Source organism: Cariama cristata, unplaced genomic scaffold (assembly GCF_000690535.1).
Source record: "Cariama cristata isolate BGI_N322 unplaced genomic scaffold, ASM69053v1 scaffold15704, whole genome shotgun sequence".
NCBI classification, from domain to species: Eukaryota; Metazoa; Chordata; class Aves; order Cariamiformes; family Cariamidae; genus Cariama; species Cariama cristata.
Genome location: NW_009611380.1, coordinates 3,040 through 22,819, shown reverse-complemented (window position 1 = coordinate 22,819; position 19,780 = coordinate 3,040). Strand labels below are relative to the sequence as shown.

The 19,780-nt window shown below is 37.3% G+C and overlaps 1 protein-coding gene across 1 annotated transcript in view; it reads left to right on the top strand.

Annotated features, from left to right (window-relative positions):
* The window catches only part of PARD3B (par-3 family cell polarity regulator beta), a gene marked incomplete at its 3' end in the record, with an annotated part of 46,710 nt that extends 27,297 nt beyond the window's left edge, over positions 1-19,413 (top strand). Inside the window, exons 8-10 of the mRNA XM_009698241.1 lie at positions 9,375-9,560; positions 15,751-15,921; positions 19,284-19,413. Coding sequence (XP_009696543.1) covers positions 9,375-9,560; positions 15,751-15,921; positions 19,284-19,413 — 487 coding nt within the window. The remainder of the gene's footprint in view (positions 1-9,374; positions 9,561-15,750; positions 15,922-19,283) is intronic.
* Positions 19,414-19,780: the final 367 nt, after the last annotated feature.

Sequence of the window (19,780 nt, the reverse complement as noted above, 5' to 3'; positions counted from 1 at the left end):
TTTCCCTAGTTAATTCCTTCTACTACCTTTAACTTCTATGCCTGAAGGAGAACTTGTTTGCCTGAAATGTTGTCCTTGGTTTTAATATTCAGAGCTTAATTTCTATTACTTCCTTTTAATTGTTTCTTGCCTTTTTATGTCCAGGAAGTAATAGGTGAAATTTCAACCTAGACTTAACCATTTTTGCACCTGTTTTTCTAGGTCAAACCAGTGATTCTAGAGCTCAATTAACCAGAAATGGTCAAATAATTTCAGTCAGAAGGTGATTCCAGCAAGTACCAATTCTCTGTTGTGTTATCTCTATTCAAAGGGAGAAGAATCTGATGGGGGGGAAAAAAAGGTCAATATACATATCTTGGATTTTAATAACATACACAAGATTCAGTTCTTGAATTGTTCTGCATAATGAAGAGAAGGATATTGTCAGTACACATAGCACCTTTCATCTTGAATGACTTCGTAAACTACATAGGTTTTTAAAAGTCCTGGGTTTTTTTCTAGGAACTTTTGAAGGAAAGTGTTTAATTTGGGGCCTGTATAGAATAGTTGAGAAATGACTGTAGGTTGTGTCTACACAAATATATGTCTTTAGAGTGAAAACATTGTGTAGTTCAGCCCATCAAATGTTTTCGACTTTCATTTTATGCTTCAGAAGATGGTTACTGGTTCATTATAGGTTGGAGTACTGGAAACTATGCACTAGAGTTTGTTGGTTAGTTACTGTGCTCGTTATAAAAGTCAGTAAGAGATGACTGTTTAGAAGGAACATGACGGTATTTCCTGTCACAGTGAACAGAAGCTGTGGCAAAAAGTATCCTTTTATTTATCCTGTGTGTTGGTGGCACTCCCTAACTTACCAAAGGGGAATAAATTACTTGAATAATTAATGTGTCTTTAGAAAGTGGTTGTTTTTTTTTTTAAACTAGATCTAATAATCTTGCAGTGGCAGAATGAACTCTCATATGCTGTGAAGTGCCAGTATAGCTACCAACACAGCAAACATGTTTGCTGTGCTTCTCCATGCAATAGTGGTAGTCAGCCTTTTCGAGGCTGCAGACACCTTATTGTGTCTGGTCTACTATTGCTTTCTCTGTCAAGCCCATCAAAGTGTTGTTATGCAGCAATGATTTGTCTTTCAGATCCCACTCTTCCTATTTTCCAGCAAGTATGAGGAACCTTAAAAGGGTGGTCTGAAAGCTCTGATCATAGCACTCATTGCCTGCAAGAACCTCTGATGGTGCTCTGCCTGCTGGTAAAGAAAAAGTTAGAGTGGAGACAAGTAAGGAAAGAAAAACATGATGTTACTTGTACTATGAGATACTGTCTTTGCTTACAGGATCACTGCCCAAAACTCCTAAGTTGAGGAACCCTACCTCAGAGTGTTGGGAAATGAAAACTGTTTACTTGATAGCAGCGGTGTCAGCTCTGGTGTTGTCCAAAATTATTTGGCAGCCCGATTTAATCTGTGAAGTCAGAAGTACGTATGGATCAGAATAGCAGCATATAAAAAAAAAAAAAATCTGGCTCTTAACAGAAATCGAGTCTTCATGCATTTTAGATGCATTTATTCAGATTTACAATATTTGCGTTTAATAAAATGAAAGTATTTGGGCAATTCTTAAATCTCACTGGCAGCTTTCCATTTACAAGGGTCACCAGATTTATTCCGTATACCCTATGAAAATTTTTAAAAGTTTTTCAACCTTAGAATCCATGAAAAAAGGTTTCCTAGGCTGACTTTAATGTAAAATGAGTGCATTCATGTTTGAAGTAGACGTAAAGGAATTATACACTGCTTATTGCTTTGTTTACTATCCCTTTAAAACAGTAACCAATAAATAAAGAGTTGGATTTGTATATCAGAGTGTTGTGACATGTTTGCCTGGAATATATTATGAAAGTATATGGTAACAGCGATCCTAAATTCACCCTGAAAATACCATGCAGTCTTCCATCTTCATGAGCGATAAGATTTTAGGATCTAAGTGGCAAGGTGTGTTAACTGCATAAGGCTCCAGCTCAGTAGGATGCTTAAGCACATGGCTAACCCCATAGGTGGAATGAAAATGGGTGTTTTCACAGTGGGGCATGCCTTGATTGAGGACTGAACTTAGTTAATTTTTCTCTGTTTCCTACAGCTATGTAACTTAAATGGTTAAGTGAGACTGCATTTTTTAAAAGTTGAAGAGCAATGCCACACCGAATTACAAAACTGTTTTGGAAGGACAAACCATTTCGTTGGGTAAAACTTGCTATGGGATCTCAAATAGACATGTCAGGCAAATTGGAGAATCTCCGTTTTTGAAGCATCCTGTGACATCCAGTAGTACATTGCATTTCACAGTTTATCTGCCTTGGATGAAGAGCTGAATCAAGTTTTGTCAGTTTTTGAAGCTGTAGTTCCAGAGAGTCTACGTAATTCAAAGCAGAACCATTCTATCTAATACGACGCGAACTTGTAGTGTACTGTGTTAATGTGAAAAGTATCCAAGTACAGTACAATGTATCTCTGTGGATTTGCTATTGGCTTTTTTTTTGTCTTAGCAGGGTGTGCCATTAGTGACCATTTAGGTTTTATTGCAGTACGGAATACAGATGATGTTTAAAGAAGCCAATAGGAAGGCATCTCTCAGAAATGCTAAAGATGAATACGTGCAGCAGTGACTCCAGTTATTTACTAGATTGTGACAAGATTACAGCAGTGTATTACCTTAAAGTATTATTTTCAAGAGCGTTACAGTGTATCTATTGCAAAATACAGTGTAGATTTTATAGTGAGTGAATGACTGAGCTGTCAGCAAAGTATTTCTTAATTGTGACTAAGCTCTTAGAGCATAAAGAATAGTGCAAATAAGGAAGTATCTTCTTATCAAGCTTTTCTGCCAGTAGTAGTTATGCAGTGCCACAATTTAAATGCTGCTCTTTAACTTTTACTTTTTTTATAGAAAATAATTGCAAAAGCATGTAAATGTCTTATTTCCTTCACAAGCCTTTGAAAACAGCCCTCCTGGGTCTCCTGCCTTTTGCTCTCAGCTCTGAATGGCACTCCAGGGAGTTGGCATCTCTTATCAGAAATGAGCAGCCAGGCAAGGGCCAGCCAGCATATTGAGAGGCCATGATAGTGTGCTGGTCAAGGGCACCAGACAGGTACTGAAAGGTCTCTTGTTGTGTTAAACAAATGCTATTTCCTTCCTGCCTTAAGTGGGAGCTAATTTTTTTTGTGTCTCTTTTGGCAAAAGAACAATAGGGATAAATAAGGCAACCTTTCCAGCGAGAGATATGCGTTAGATTATCATAAATCCACGGATCAAAAGTGCCGTGGTCAATGAGAAAAGGCGTCATAAGATTAAATAAAAGGACTAATTGAAAGTGATATCCCATGGTAGACAGAGAATTGACACAATATTGAGTAGACATAACCATGGACTAAGTAGAAAGGGGAAGAATACAATGCACAGTACTTTCTTCAAAGGTTATAATTCTGTTTGTGCTGGTGACTGAGCAGTTTTTGTGTATTGTGGGAGTAAGAGAAGGCTAAAACTATATTCCATCTGTTCTTTAAAATACTGATAATTTGTTGGTGAGACTTAATTATATACCAGTAAAATTTTGCGTTGTTGTCCTTTTTTATAGCCTTTTAATTAAAAAATCAGAGACGTGAGGTATAGATGTGCTTCTAAAAATTAAACAAAATCATTGGCAGAACACCAATTAATCAAGTGTATCCTGAGACCCTTAGATAAAGGTTTTCAGTCTACATTGCTGAATGTTATTTAGTATGTATTATTAGGGCTTTCTGATCTCAAATCAAGCAAACTGTATTCTCTCACCTTCATGTAAACTCTTCTGAACTTTTCTGTCTGGTTTCTGGTGATTCAGTAAATGTCAGAATTGATTTTACTGAATTTCCATGCAGGTATCTCTGTAGATGAAAGCTTTCCTGTCCTGATTTCCCTTGTGAGGGTTGGTACCTGTTCAGTTGTTTGCTCCATTCTGTTTAACGGCTGAGTCTGGACAGCAAGTGGAAAGATTGCCTCTTAGACTTCTAACTGTGGCATTCTGGTCCAAGAGAAAACTGCCTGGAGAAAGAGATGGTTGTTTTCCCCAAGCAGCTGAGAGAGCTCAGGAGCTATGCAGAATGCTGGATGGTGCAACCAGGAGGGAGCTGACTGGGTAATTTATAACGTTAAACTGTAAGTTTTTCCTGGGCTAGAAACATACTTGTGTTGCAGCTCATTTCGTTCATTCTATGTTTGAGTGAATTCAGATTCTAGGATGATCTTGAGGTAAGAAGTATTTCTAATAGAATTCAAAGTTTAGTGCATTGGCGAGGACTTCCTTTACCAGACCATCATCCAGCTGATGGTGGTTGCTGTATTGTAAAGTTTTGATGTCTTGGGATAATGTTTTATCACAGTCAGGGAAATAGAGGCAGTCGGAATCCAACTCTGTGATTCATCAGTGGCATTTAATATTCATACTTGCATATTCTAGGAACAGGGACCATCACTTGTGAAATTAATTGCCCAAATGAAGCAATGAATTGATGAGCTGTTAACTTAAGAATGACTGGAGCTCTTTTTGGTCATCGTTGAAAAGACATTGCTTGGGAAGAGCGCTATCGTCAGGATAATAATTTGAAACCATTTAGTGAGTGTAGGATGAAATCAAGCTTCTAGGTTCTGTTCACCCCTTTTTATTTCTCCTCTGTTTTTCCTGCTTTGTGCTGCTGCTCACATTCTCCCACAAAGAAAAGTTTTTGATCTTGTATTTGTGCCAAAGATTTTTGATGTTATAGATTCACTACCAGGCATTTGCTATCAGATACCATACAACGAGTAGCAAATGAAAATTTGAAGGGAATAAAGACAGAGTTTACTTGGTCTCATAATAAATTCGTCACTGACTTGTAGATATGCATCTCCTTTCCTGTTGCCTATCACTGTGAAATCATTGAAATGTCATTCACACTCCCTCATAGGTTACAAATTTCTGATAGTACTATTAAACGAAATTCAACATTATTTTTAAATCAACTTTTGCTGGATCTTAGCGTAAGGCTGAATATAAATAATGAAAAGGAGAGATTTTTAGGATAATTGGACTATATTGAACAAGAAACATTTGTGAAAGACTTCAAGAAAAATTAGAGACTTCTCCAGTAATAGGTAAAAGCAGCTGGTTTTTAGACTTAGATTAAATTTGCTAAGGTTTTTGTATAATGAAATTATCTGTTTTCCAGAGAATTGTAGCAAGTAGTCAAATGTTATGAATTCCAAATTAGGTACTAAAGAAAGCAGAGGCAACTAAGTACAAAAATTTACTGTCTGGTGTCCCACTGAATATATCTTAATATTTGATAGATAACACATCCAGGAATGCAGACAGTGATCTGGTAGGTTACTTAACAAGAGCTAATGCATGGCATAGTTACAGGAAGTTGGAGAATATTACAGAACATTGAACAACTCTCGTACTTTTTTTTATTTCTCTGCCTTTAGCGATTTGTTTGTATCAGAATCTGAAATTGGGCTAAGTTATACTGGAAAAACTACGTGTAATACCATTATCTTAGTAATATTATAATGGGAATGTTTTAGTGACCCCTTAGTCTTTTTTTCCGCAGATATTGAGGGCAAAGGTTTTCTTTGAGACTCACTGACATTTCATTGCTTGCTATTTAAATGAGTTTGCTTTTGTCAAAAATTGCCTGCAAAGAAAAAGGGGGAAAATGCTACTGTAAAGTGTTTTGAAGAGAATTAGTATTTTGTTTAGTATTAAGTTTGGTGGGGTGTTGTTTTTTTTTCCTGTCAAGATCAAACAAGGTTGTTAGATTGCTGTCTGGAATCCATCCACCTTGTTTCTTGAAATCTAGAGCTGAGCACAGTGCTGCTACGGAGCCTGTGCTCATGCAGCGGAGAAGGGGACGGCGTCCTGCCTCCTGCAGCCACCACTGCCCCTGGTATTGCCAAGGCCTTAGGCACAGCCGGGGGGGGGTTGCAGACTTGTCATCAGTGTCACGGAGGGGTCAGAGTCAAGAGCGCTAGCACAAATGAGAATGGTATTGATTTAGAGCTCTTGACTCAAATTCAAGCAGACTCATCTGCCTAGTTTATTTTCATATATTGGCTTGAGGGACATGTATAGATCCTGTTGTCTTTGGTTTTTTAGAAGTTTGTGTTAACAAATTGTTGTGGTTTACCCCCAGCCAGCAACTAAGTACCATGCAGCTGCTCATTCACTCCCCACCCCAGTGGGATGGGGAGGAGAATCAGAAAAAGGTAAGACTTGTGACGTGAGATAAGAACAGTTTCATAAATTAAATAAAGCAAAATATTATCATAATAATAATGATTGTAATGAAGACGGAGATAACAAAGAGACAGAGAGAGGAGTAAAACCCAAGAAAACCAAATGATGCACAATACAATTGCTCACCTCCCGCTGACCAGTGCCCACCCAGTCCCCGAGCAATCGTCCCCTCCCCACCAACTCCCCCAGTTTCTATACTGGCCATGACGCTCGATGGTATGGAATATCCCTTTGGCTGGTTGGGGTCAGCTCTCCTGGCTGTGCTCCCTCCCAGCTCCTTGTGCACCTCCTTGTTGGCAGAGATTGGAAAACCGAGAAGTCCTTGACTTAGAATAGGCACTGCTTAGCAACAACCAAAACATCGGTGTGTTACCAACATTATTCTCATACTAAATCCAAAACACAGCACTGTACCAGCTACTAGGAAGAAAATTAATTCTGTCCCAGCCAAAACCAGGACACAAATGCATGAAGTCCTTAGCCTGAAATTAATGTACGTCTTGGAGCTTAAAGTGAAACAGACAAGATGCTCCTGGAAGCCCCTGAGAAAAAAGCCAACAAAAAAAAAAAAAACGTAATTTTTTCTTGACAAAAATATTGTGCCACCTTTTCCTTGAAAGTTTTTTTTTTTGCAGAATAATAGCTTTTGTGCCAGGGATTACCTTCAGCCATCTCCATTAAAAGCTGATCTGAATGTGACCAAATTCAGTTTTATATGAAGTCCAAGTTCATATTGAGGTAACATTATAAAGCAATTTGTGACTGCTCTGGTGAAGATAGGCATGGGCACTGGGAGCTTTTATGTCCTGTGATAACACCCCCATTTTTTTTTCCCCCCACTGCTTTCCTTATGGTATTGGGAAAGACAAAACCACAGTTTAGACATACAGGAGGAGCAAGAGTCTGGTGCAGATGTCATGGATTGAAGTGGAAGAATAGCAGCAGCACACAGGAACTGCTTGCCTAGGGGACCAGGAAAGTAATACAAAATGGACTGTCCTTGAAGGACCGCGGGAGACATTACATGTCTGGGACCCTGAGAAAAATTTCCTCTATCCAAATCTGGACAGAATGTGCCATTTGAGTAGAGTTCTGATCTAAGAGTTCTGAATCAGCTGGCAAGAATTATGTACATTTTGAAAAAAAAGATTGGGCAGAAAATCTTTCCTCTAAAACCTTGAGAAAGTTAAATGTAAAATGCTTATGTTAGAAGGCCAGTGATAGTGGGGTTTTTTTCCTTACAATGGTTCTTTTGAAGGAAGTCGGAGCAGGAGTGTTTACAAATTATCATTCTGTATTGTTCACAGTAGTTATGAATTTGTAGGTTTGGGGGGATTACGTTCAGGATGTCTCTATATCCACAGCTAAGAAATAAGTGACAGATTTATAACTGAGAATTGTCTGCTTCTGGTGAACAAAGTCAAAAGCACAAATGACTAACACAGGTACTGGAGATGAGTGCTGGGATCAAGACACTTGTCCATGCTCGTGCTGTGTCATTTTTATGTTTGGCAGTCAGGCAAATTGTGTTGACTTAATATCATGTAGTTAAATTCCAGGAAGAATTTGAGCATGGCACATACTGGGATTGAGGTTTATAGTCCTAGCTCTCTGGTTCATGCGATTCCTCTCTAGCCAGTAGCTGATTCTCATCAGTGAAAGCACACCTGAAATAAGTGAAAGTATACTTAGTGGTTACTGTTTCTAATTTTTTGTTGCTTCAGGATATTAATTTCTGCTCATAGTTCTGTGATCGTACTTCTTATTGATCAGACAGCATAATAGATGAATATATAGAACTACTGTGACTGCTGAGAAAACATTGGTACTGCTGGCATCTTTGCTGCCAGTTGCATTGGTACTGTGTGTACTGCAGCTTAGGCCCTCGAAACGATCCTTTGTTAGGTAAAAGGAGGATTGGGCCAGGTACAACACTCCTTGCGTGTGGCCTTTACTTGATAATTTAACATAAGACTTTGACACCCTTGAAACCAGCCCCCAGTCATCTTTTTCAACTCGTACTTGTCTGTGTATTTCCTTTTCATAGTTTTTTTTCCTATTAATTTTTTAACACTACTGTTGCAAAGAATAGAAAATGTCTAAATGACAAGAAACAAACTAATTAATTGTCTTAAGAGTTATATGGAGAAGGAAGAGTGGAATAAAATCAGATGTGATGCGTAAGGTCTTTTCCACTCATACCTTCCATGAACAGTTGACTCCATAGTAGGTCTCCTTGTCCTAGTTTTATTTCTGTAGAGTGCCAGTATGAATATTTCAGGCAATAATTTGAATTTGTTTAATTTCGTGATTCTAACCTGCTTTAAATAAAACAAAACAAACAAGCCCCCAATAACAACGTACCATAGTACAAAACTGCAGATACAGTGTACAGTAAAAGAAAGTTCTTTCTGATCTTCCCTAGCTATGGATGCTTGACTTGGCAGTCTTGTAAATGATAATGTAATCTAGGAAAAATCTTGGGATCAACCTATACCAGAAGGGAAAAAACCCAAAACCCTCTATGGAATAAAAGTATGTACGAAGGGAGTTAGTGCAGAATAAGTTACTACATTTTCAATTCTCACCCTTGCTTTTGTTAAACCAACTTCCCTCTGTAGACAGGTTTGAGGGAAGAGTAATATTTTTAAGGATGAAACTCAGTTTTCAGAGGGGAATGGGATTTAGCAGTACAACTATCATTATAGTTTGTGAGCTGCATGTAAATATGTTCGGAGTTTTATGGCTTACATTTTTAATGCAACTGTTTTTAAAATAAATATCTTTTCTATATTCTGCTGTGACATCAGTTTATATCATGTGGAACTAAGCTATTTTACCTTATATTTAGGCATATTCCTAGGTATCATTAAAAATAACATTTTAAGCCAGATAATGTGACAAAATGTTAACTAAATGCAATGTTGGTTATAAGGCAGCTTCTTCAAGCTACTTTCTGGAAAAGAGGACTTATTTTTTGGATGTATCTTTGAATACAACTAGTTTATGCATTGTCTCTGCCCTCTTTTCACTCATATTTTCATGCTTGTTTTTGTTAACAGAAAGGAGAGCCAAACTGCAGTATTCTTTCTCCAGAAACCACAGAGCAGCTGACCTTTGAGATTCCTCTGAATGATTCTGGCTCTGCTGGACTTGGTGTGAGCTTAAAAGGCAACAAATCTCGTGAGACTGGAGCTGATCTTGGGATTTTCATCAAATCCGTTATTCATGGAGGTGCTGCTTTTAAGGTATAAAAGAAACACATCAGATGACTGCATTAGAATTCTGATGTTTCTGTGTTGAGTGCTGAATCTGACTTGATAAGCCTTCTAGGAATTAGTACCTTTTTGTCACTCATTCCTTTAGGTGAACTGCAAATCTAGTAATGTTTTATTCCAGGATTTGGGTGTTGTGTGTGATAGGGTTTTCCACAAGGAGAGTGAGTTGATGGAAACCTTGGGAAGCATTTGGATGCTGCAGGAAATGGGGAAGGGGGAGAAGGATAAGGAGGTGTGCGTATGAGAAGTGGCTGCTTCCCAGCTTCCCCACAGCAGTGCATGGGAATGTTTGTGTGCTGCTAGGCTCAGTGACAGAGAAGTTAGATACCTACATTTATTGTCGTATCTGCACTGCTTTTGGTCCTCCCAAAGTGATACAGGCAGACCCATAAAAGACAATCAAAAGACAAACTTCTTTACAAAAATTAGAAATTGACAGTTCTGTGAGGTTAAGGATTATGTGCTTAATTTATGCTGTAAATAAAAAGCTAGCTCATAATTTTCTTTTTTATTCAAAATATTTTTTACCACTGTAGTAAAAATATGACTTGACTGAGCCTGATATCAATTGTGCAGAAGTTACCAATTGTTCCTGAGGTGCGTTGAATTGATAATATTAAATTGGTAAATGGCAGTATTGTGAATAGTTCTTCTCCCTCTAAGGGCTATACAGGGACTGTTGTACATTTTTATTATTAAAAAGTATTTGAGTTATTTTCTAATCTCTAGGAAGTCTGTTGACTGTGTGTTTTTTCCGAAATAAAATTTGAAAAAGGTAACTTTCTTGAAATTGGAAACAAAAGTCTTAATCTTTTAGGGCTAGTATGTTCAAGTCTTGTGGATGCATAATGTAATTTTTTTCTCGTGTGTTATCTCAGCAATTCCTTGCAGTTCTCTCTTCTGTAAAAATACCTTTTAATTCAGTGTATGTAAATTCCTCTGCTGACATCAGCCTTCTGAGTAAGACAATTCAATGCATTAGAACTTTAACAATCATCTATTTACAGCAGCTGGTAAATAGCAGTATCAAAGATTTAGCTTTGATGTGAACGTTTATTACTTTCTTGCTTCTATTATTTACCTATCCTATTCCCACAGTTATTTCAGAGCTTAGATCTTCTCGGGTGTAACTGAGCCTGGTACGTGCAGTTCAGAACACTGTCCACAGTTAACTTGGGGCTAAATGACAAATGAATAAGCTCATCTGCTTGCTGTGTATCAGAAATGAGTTAAGGCATGATTGACCAAATTAGGACTGGATAAACTCAATTTATGTGCACGTCTACTATAGAGTACAACTCATTTTACTGTGAAAATGAGGCTGCCCTCCTTGATTTCCCAGCTCTGTGTTTCCTGAGTAATTGTCCACACCCGCTGCAGTGACAGTGTATGTTGCCACGAATAAGCTCGTCGTTTTGAATAGCAAAGCTTGTGGAGCCATATTCTGGCAGCATTAGTGGGCTGACTACCTGACTTGTCACATCACAGGCACGTAAGACAACCCTTTCTAGCTCTGTATGGTTACCACTCTCTGTTCTCCCGTACTTACTCACTCCAGAGCAGTTAATTTTGTCTTGAGGGGTCTGCAGACTAGTAAAGCAGGACTTCTGTGCTCATGCCTAAGTAAATGGACAACTGGCACAGTCGGTCACCATGACTGGAAGATTATTTTTTCTTGTGATAACCTGTGGTCCTGTCACCTATTCTCTCTTCTACCTTGTCATAACCCTTTCACTAATTAGAACTGTGCAGTAATAGATCTGATTGTAGGCTCCAGAGCAAATGAGATAGTAACTGAGGCTCTAGCTTCAACCAGAACTGTTCAGAGAAGCTTTCCTATGTATTTTATACAAGTACTCACAGAATCCAGTCATTTTGGCAGTGTCTTCAGAACCACACTTTACTGTTGCAGATGCATGGGGAACAGCTGTCTTTCTCCTGTCTAATGACCTTTATATAGAACAAAACATAATCAGTGGATATTAACAATTAATAAAATTTCTTGTATCAAGTTAAAAAGTGTGCACGTATTGGTGCATAAATATTTAAAGATGTCCTTGTTGTTCTTTAAATGTTGTCTTATAGTAAGTTTTTAAACAAGAGGCCTTTCTTTCCAGCTGGTAGTTGTCCAGAGCATTTTCCCATATTATTCATTGTAACTCTGAAATGGAATATTATGGATTTAGACATGTGCATTTACTTTTCAATGTACAAAGTTTTCTTGGGAAACTTTCTCACAGGAGGAAATCATAATGCTCACTGACATGAGGATTCTCTATTTCTCACTTCTGCATTTAGATTTTAAAATTTGTTCTGATTTTGTGATATGCTAATATGAGGGGGAGCTTTATCCCCTTGTCTATAGTCACCACTTGTCTTCAAAAGAAGATATGTAATACACCAAACTTTGACACATTTGTTTCACTGCTGAAGTAAATGCTGAGTCCTTCTAATGCTGTATAAAGTTTTTGATACATTAAATTTCTTTCACCAGTGTGTTTTTTAAGAATGAAGAGTTATGTATGAGATGCAGACAATTTTGGTTGGTTAATGTTATCCATTATCAGTCTGAACCAAAGGTCTGAAGAGAGGCCAACATTTTTTAGTGTTTTTCGAAACATTAACAGGTTATTCTAGCTCTGATATGTTTAGTGGCATTGCAAAGTACAGTAAGGGAGTAGTAAAAAAACATAAGGGAAAATTGAAGTCTTTAGTTCTATACTTTGAGGGTTTTTTGTCCTAGCTAAAGATTTTAGAAAATATCAATGCATCTTGCATTATATGTTCTACAGTAAGACCCAGTGCCTGTTTACTGCTCTTTCTACAAAACCAAACCAAATAAAAATGCCTTAATGTTCTTAGTTGGTATTCTAACACTGTATCCTGCAGGAATAAAAACAATTGCTTTTTGCTGATTGAACCATTATGTCCCTTCTTAACCTCCTTTTGTAACTTTTGAAGTGTCTATTTCTTATCATCCCTAAGATAAAGAGGTTACTAGAATCCTTGATATTTGTAATTATGCGGAGCCTTTCATGTGAAGAAAACGTAACACTTGACTGAGTTAAAATGCATCATCTTTCCCCATAATTTTAAGGATTTCAGCCTTGTTGATCTTGAGACATCTTTGCTTTTCACTTGTGATGCATTCCTGATGATCAGGTACTTGCTGTCTACTGCAGCTGAAATGCAGTAATGAAATAAAGGAATCTTTTCTATGTATACATCTGTTCGATTCAGACATGGTGTAGCTTGAACCTCCTTGGAGCTTCTGAGTGCTGTTGCAGTAAACATTGCTTGTTGTGTTTAGTGGATGGGGAAACTGAATGATTCCAGTAAATGCTGTCAAGGAATTCCTTCTGAGAGAAATGTCATTGATGTGATAAGGGAAATAACTACATGTACTTTGATTAAAAACTTAAGTCCATGAAGAACATGGCATTGTATCTCCCTGTGAAAAGCATGAGAGTCTTGTGACCGACTGTCTGAATATGGTAGCCATGTGGTGGTACATTCTACCCCTTGCTGTGAGTCTCCATTTAAAAAAAAAAAAAAAAACTACAACATTTTTTCAATAAGCAAGGGGAACAGTAGCTTCACCCTTTATGAGAATAGCTCACTTGCAGTTTCAGAGGTGGCATTTGAAAACTGTTTTGCCAAAATGCCAAATGTTTTTTTTTCTTCCTACTCAGAAGCCACAAAGAAACTTACCTTTGAGAGATGAAAGAAAAAAACGTGTTAAAACAACATTTAGCTTGTTTTGAGCCAAGCAGATTGTCTTGCAGTTCAGGCTTCTAAACCAGGCCGTAACACCACTGATGTGAAAATCTGTGTTTGGAAACTGTTTCAGCATTGGGATATTTATTTTTTTTTTCCCCAGTCTTTAGAATAGCAAAAAGTTTTTCTGTGAAATAACTTCTACCTGAGCATGTGTTCAGCTGTCTTCCAGCCTACTTTGTACAGGTGACTTGGCAGGTGTAGTTATCAGCACTTATAAAGCACGCACACCTTTTTTCTCTGATCATAGTTGAAGTGTAGAATTCAAGTTGAATTTTACATTTAAGTGGAGCATGTAACAGAGTGGGAAGAAGGGAGATGTGTCAGAAGTTCTTTAAGAACTGACATTGTTTGTATTTTAATAAAGTCTCATACAAAGATATTACAAGGCAAATCAAAAATTAGGCTAATTCAGAACTTTCTGAGGCTGCAGTGATTCGTTTAAAAATACAGATGTCTCCAGGACAGTTGCATAGTCAAGAGATATAGTCATGACAAGACGCATTTGATATTGTATTTGTTAATACTTTAGTAAACTTTAATGGATATTTATACATAGGTATTTATCCACAGAAAGGCAAAAAAGTAATCCAAGGATGTGTGGGACCATAGGAGGAGGACATGAGGACCTGTAAAATATTCAAAGTCTTATAGAAACTCGCAAAAATTAAAATCTTTTATCTTCAAACTCCTGTTACCATGAATGACTCTATTTCAGCAAATTTTGATAGAGCATGAAGGAACTGTAACATGTGCAAGTAAGAAAACTCCCTGTTCAACAATGTTAATTCTTCTCTCCCTAAACTTTAGCATGCGTGATGGCATTATTTTGTATGTAGAGAAAGGGTGGCGTTAACCTGTTGACTCTGGCTGTATGTAAATTTATGTTGGCATGAAATATTCAGCAGAGAGGTGGGAGAGATTTTAATGTCTTTTCCAAATGGCATTGCTGCTTCCTATCCTTCGTTCCAATACCCTGCCAAGAAAACTTTTATTTCTTTTCATTTTCCTTCACTAAGTAATTCATCTCCCACTTCTGTCTTTCCATCTTCTTGTCCCTCCCAGTTTATTTTGGATTCTGGTATATGCTGTTCTTCTTCAGCTCCATGGCTATTCATACTCTGCTGTAGTAATGATGATGCGCAGTTCCAACAAAAATAACCCTTAATAAAGCTGGGTTTGTGATAGCTACTGTAACTCACAAGTACAAATGGTTTAGACTTGCCAGCAATAGCGGAATAGTTAATTGAATATTTTAATGGTAGAAAAAATAAAAATTGAAAAGTATATGTATTTTGAATTGCTCTGTTGCATGAAAAAATACATAAACAGTTCGGACAAGTGCCTTATGAACAGTGTGTAATGAGCCTGGGAATGAATCGAATTAATTTTAACCAGGCAATGTGTTTCTATGCAAGTTCTTTCGCTGTTATTCTTTCTTCACTGCTCTTCTGTGTTGGATATCTTCAGTCTCTTTTTCTTCCTTCTTTGAGGTCTGATACCAACCTGATAATTGTGAACTTGACAAGAAACTCTTGTCTCTTAATTAAATACACCTTATTTTCTTGTTAAAGAGAGAAAAGTCCGTGGCACATGCTTTTATGAAAAGAAATAAATCACAGATAATAATGACAGCAGCAATAGGACTCCTAAATTGCAAAATAGCGGTGTCCACAATTTTATTACGCCTGCAAATGTTGGTTAACCTTGGCGATGAAACCGAATGACTATTTTCAAAGCATAGGCTACTTAATATGCCTCAACCCTAATTTTGTTATTGGCAGCAGGTTTGGATGTTAAAATACGTGGACAGCATTAATTAAAATAAGGATGCTTAAGTCTTAATGACCATTCTGATCTGAGACCACTACCCCATATGGTGTCATGGTAATTGTGACAAGATAGACAGTAGTGAGACTATAAGACAATATTTTTGGAGCTGTTTCTTACCAGATTCTAATAGCAGATAATAATGCATGGAAAATATGTTGCAGTACTCCTTCGAAGTTGCACGGCAAATACTAACAGCTATGGTATGGGTCCTTTTAACTAAGCAAAAGCTCCTTTTCCTGTTTTCTTTTTAGAATTGATACAAATTAAATTGTACATGCAAGAAAACCAGCAGCGTGTGCATGCACATCTGTGTTTGTAATTGCTCTATGAACTCTTCCCACAGTGTCATAAATGGAGGAAAAAAATGGCCCATTAATGGACACAAAGATTTTTCTTTTTAAAGACCTGGTACTGTACAGTCTCTGGTTTCTTAAATTTTAGAAAGCAGTGTCTGATTGTCTGCATCTTACTCTTCTGTATGTAGCACCTCTGCCTAATAATTCTTGATTAAAAAAATAAATAACACTTTGTTTTTACTTTTTGCTTGTAGGATGGTCGTTTGCGAGTAAATGATCAGCTTGTTGCAGTCAATGGGGAGTCACTTCTGGGCAAGTCAAATCATGAGGCTATGGAAACACTGAGGCGCTCCATGTCCATGGAGGGGAACATTCGTGGGAGGATCCAGCTGGTAGTTCTTCGGAGACTAGAGGTGCAGACAGAGGTGAAGCAGTAAATGCATTTATTAGATAAATGTCTTTCTGGTTGCAGTGTTTCTGCATGCAAGAGATGATGGCTAAAGTCGTAGTCACAGAGAGCTCCTCCTGACAGAATGAATTCTTGGCTTCCTGGAGTCAGCATTCACAGTGTTTCTGGTTGATATCTCATGGTCTTCATGTTCATGTTGAGACCAGGCTAAAAGTTGCCTCTTATTTAAATTTGACAAGTATTAGAACAAAAGGAAATGTGGTTCCAAAAAGGGTTAATTTAGGATTAATGTGTTGATGTAGTTTTGACTATCTGCTACCTCTTCAAGGTAATAGCTGGGATACAAATGATTTGAATTGTTCTGATTTCATTTGTTGTCGTGATCAGAGACTGTAAGTGACTTGGATTTAAGTGTGACTTGGATTTTACTTCACTCTTGCTTTTTCAGATTCATTAGTATTTTAATTCAATCTACCTTTGCGTGTGTGTGTGCGTGTTCTTCTGGTCCTGTCTTGTCCCCCAGCTTTTTTCTTCTCCCCCCCCACCCCCCTTTTCCCCCACACCTTCAAAGAGTTAATATTTTACTTCTCCTGGTCAGATGAAGGCCACCCCTTCCAGGTGGGTTTCTGAGTTGATTAACATAAAACTTGCTTAAGTAAGGTAACAAAGTAAGAGAAGAAAGAAATTTTAACTGTTATGTTTTCTAGAGCTCATATAAATTGATGTTTGCCAATCGCATCTTACTTTGAAAAAGATTGGATTTATGATCTCTCTTGCATGTACACGCTCTTTCTTCATCTTTACATAAACAGTACGTATGTATGTATACTGGCTGCCCTTACTGCTCATCTCAGTTTTAATTCTGACCCTTGAAGTAAATATTTTAATAGTTTTTTAGCATCTGTGCAGTTCTTTAAAATAAACATACATGTAAGTGGATTTGTGGTATAAAAAGTTGTATTAAATCTCATTAAGAAGCTTGAAATCATCTCTTGGAATTCCATAATAAGCATCGATGGAACATTTAAAAATGTTAAGAACAATCATGTTTGTGGGTGTATTTGCATAAAATATCAGGAGGGAAGAGAATGCAGGTATCTTTTAGTATAATTAACTCTTAGTATTTTCCTGATAATTTTCTATTTTATTTACTACCATCATTGATGGAGAAATAGATTTAGAAGTATATTACTTTCTGAACATTATGCTCTGACTTTGTTGGGAGGATACTTTGCAAAAGACTTACTGATGTCAATTGTGCCAGGAAAATATGAAAAATATTCATTAGCAATTCTGCAATATGTTAGAGGAAAACACATTTTTGCTTTCCTTTTCTTATGTGACATAGTATTATGCTGTAAGGGAGAATTGTAAAGTGTATGTTATATTTATTGTGCACTCTTGTGACGTAAGAAAGATAGCTCACCTTCAAATAAAGCTCACTCCTGCAAGTTTTCTTCATTTAACAAAAGCCAAAATTTAAAAAAACCCCTTCCAATCGAATGTTAGGTTTACCTGATAAAAGTATGAGGCTGCTTTTTATAGTTGAGTGTATAGTTTTGTAATTTATCCAGATGTATGAAAGAGGTAAATAATCTTGACTCATGCCCTATGAAGAATGCATAATGAGGTCTTGATTGAATCAAATTCATTTTAGACAGGAATTAATTTTTATAGGGTAGTCTTTAGGTTCAATTGTAATTCCATTTGAGTCTGGAGGCCATAGCAGAAATGGGTTGTTGCACATTCTTTCCTTTCCCCAAAACAGCTTCCCAAGTACTACATCTGAGCTTGGTAGAAGGAGATTACGTTTAGAAATGCATTATCGTTTTTATTGGTCAGGACACTAATGGAAGTCTTCCATGACAGCTATGTTTATAAGCTGAATACTCTAATTAGCCTGGTTACTGATCAGTTGTTGGTATATTGATTGTGTCATTTATCAAAGAGCTGGAAAAGCAGATTTGTTGTTGCTGTTAACGTAAGGCTCCCTATCCCACTCTGATGTAGTAGTAGTTTGGATGTTGCAAACCTTGATTTAGCTAGCAGTACCCATGAGAAGATAGTAAATGTGGACATTGCAATGTAAGGAATCTTATGTAAAGTAGAGAGTTTCCAGTAATGAGAAGAAACATGATTGTCAGTGGCTGTGTGGTGTGGGTGTGTTTCTGTACAAAGGTTCAAAGTAGCTGCACTGAGGAGGAGAGAATGTTGAATGTGCTGCCTGTCCACTGAGACTACAGTTGTAGCCATAGTGTCACCATGAGCATCCCAGCATTGATTTGTGTTCTGAGGTACATTTTTTGCCATTTAATTATTATTATTTTATTGTTATTATTTTATCATTATTATTATTATTTTATTGTTTTATCATTATTATTATTAAACCTGAAAGGCAGGTTTCAAGGTGATGTAACATGCTGTCCTTTCTTATGTATTGGTTTGCAGGCAATCACTTACCAATGCATTAAACCTGTTGCATCATTTTACAAAGAAATTGTATGGGTTAGGTACATGCATTTCTTCTGTAGATGTGAAATTTAAGGAATGATATATCTAGTGTAATATTGGCTGGCATAATAAAACATGCACTTTAAAACTGAAGCCAGTTGAAGGCCCCTTCAAAAAACAGATACAATATCACAGAAACTGTAAAGGTTATTTTGAAAACTACCCATAATATTCCCCTGTGTGGGTTTTCTGTTTTCTGTGAATAACGAGTACAGAAACATCTTTCTGGGTCTATCCCAGTTTTAGAAACTCTGACTTCCCCCCTGCCCCCTCCCCCCTTTTTTTTTCTATCTTTTGAGCAACTGCTCAGGAGAATAAATTAGGCGATATGGCACGTATGGAGGGTGGGAAATGTCTCAAAAGAAACGCTGACTAGAGGTGTGACAGGAGTTTGTTTAGCTGCTAGCCAGAAGACCTGCATTTGGGAGTTTGGTGTAACTCCTTACTTGCAAAGCTGCTCTAGTGTGTGATGATCAGAACATATGCAGTCAGTCTCTGAGAGAAGGGAACCAGCTGGCTGGCAGAAAAATACCATTGGCATTGCCCATGTTCTTGTGTTGACAGTGTCACAAGCTGCCCTCCCAGATGGAGAATTTGAATGAAGCCAGTTGTGGGTCATAAAAAAACAGTCTTCATTTTTGTGCATCATTCTTAATGATTGTTAGTGCTTAATATTGTCTTGTTTCATGGTCAGCAAAAGCAGATACTCATTTTGAAGATATCTTTCAAGTTTCTCATTTGAAAGGAAGCAATAGACAGAGAGCACATTACATTACACTGTATTTGTGCACTGTCTGTAGTGATGGCTGATCTTTGCATTGTTGAACATTTTTTTTGTTACAATGTGTGGTTCTGTTTTTCACTTAGGAACGCTCAGACCAGGGAGTCTTTCAAAAATCAGCCTTTGATGGGAGTCATAACTTCACAGCTGCTTCCCGACGCAATGATACTATTCTTCAACAATTTGTAACGTGCAGTCCTCAGGAAAGAATAAAAGGTAGTCTCTAGATATCCTTCTCTGTGCTAAAACAAAGTGCTTTGTGGTTTTGGTTTGTGTTGTGTGTTTGTGGTGTGTGGGTTTGTGGGTTTTTTTGTCTGAAATCCACAGCTAGTAGAAAAGCAGTTAATTAGAGTAAGTGCATACTATGTTACTTTGAGGCTTGAAGATACAGAGAGGGTGGGAGAGCTGACTCAGAAGTTGTGAATTAGATTCCTGGCACAAATTCCAGTTTAAGTAACAGTTTCTAGCTTGCTGCCCCAACACTTAAGGTTGGATAAAAAAACAAATGATGAGTGCAAAATATATGTTGTCAAAATGTTTATTTTCTATATATCTTTAATAAGTGCAATGATTTTTACATTGA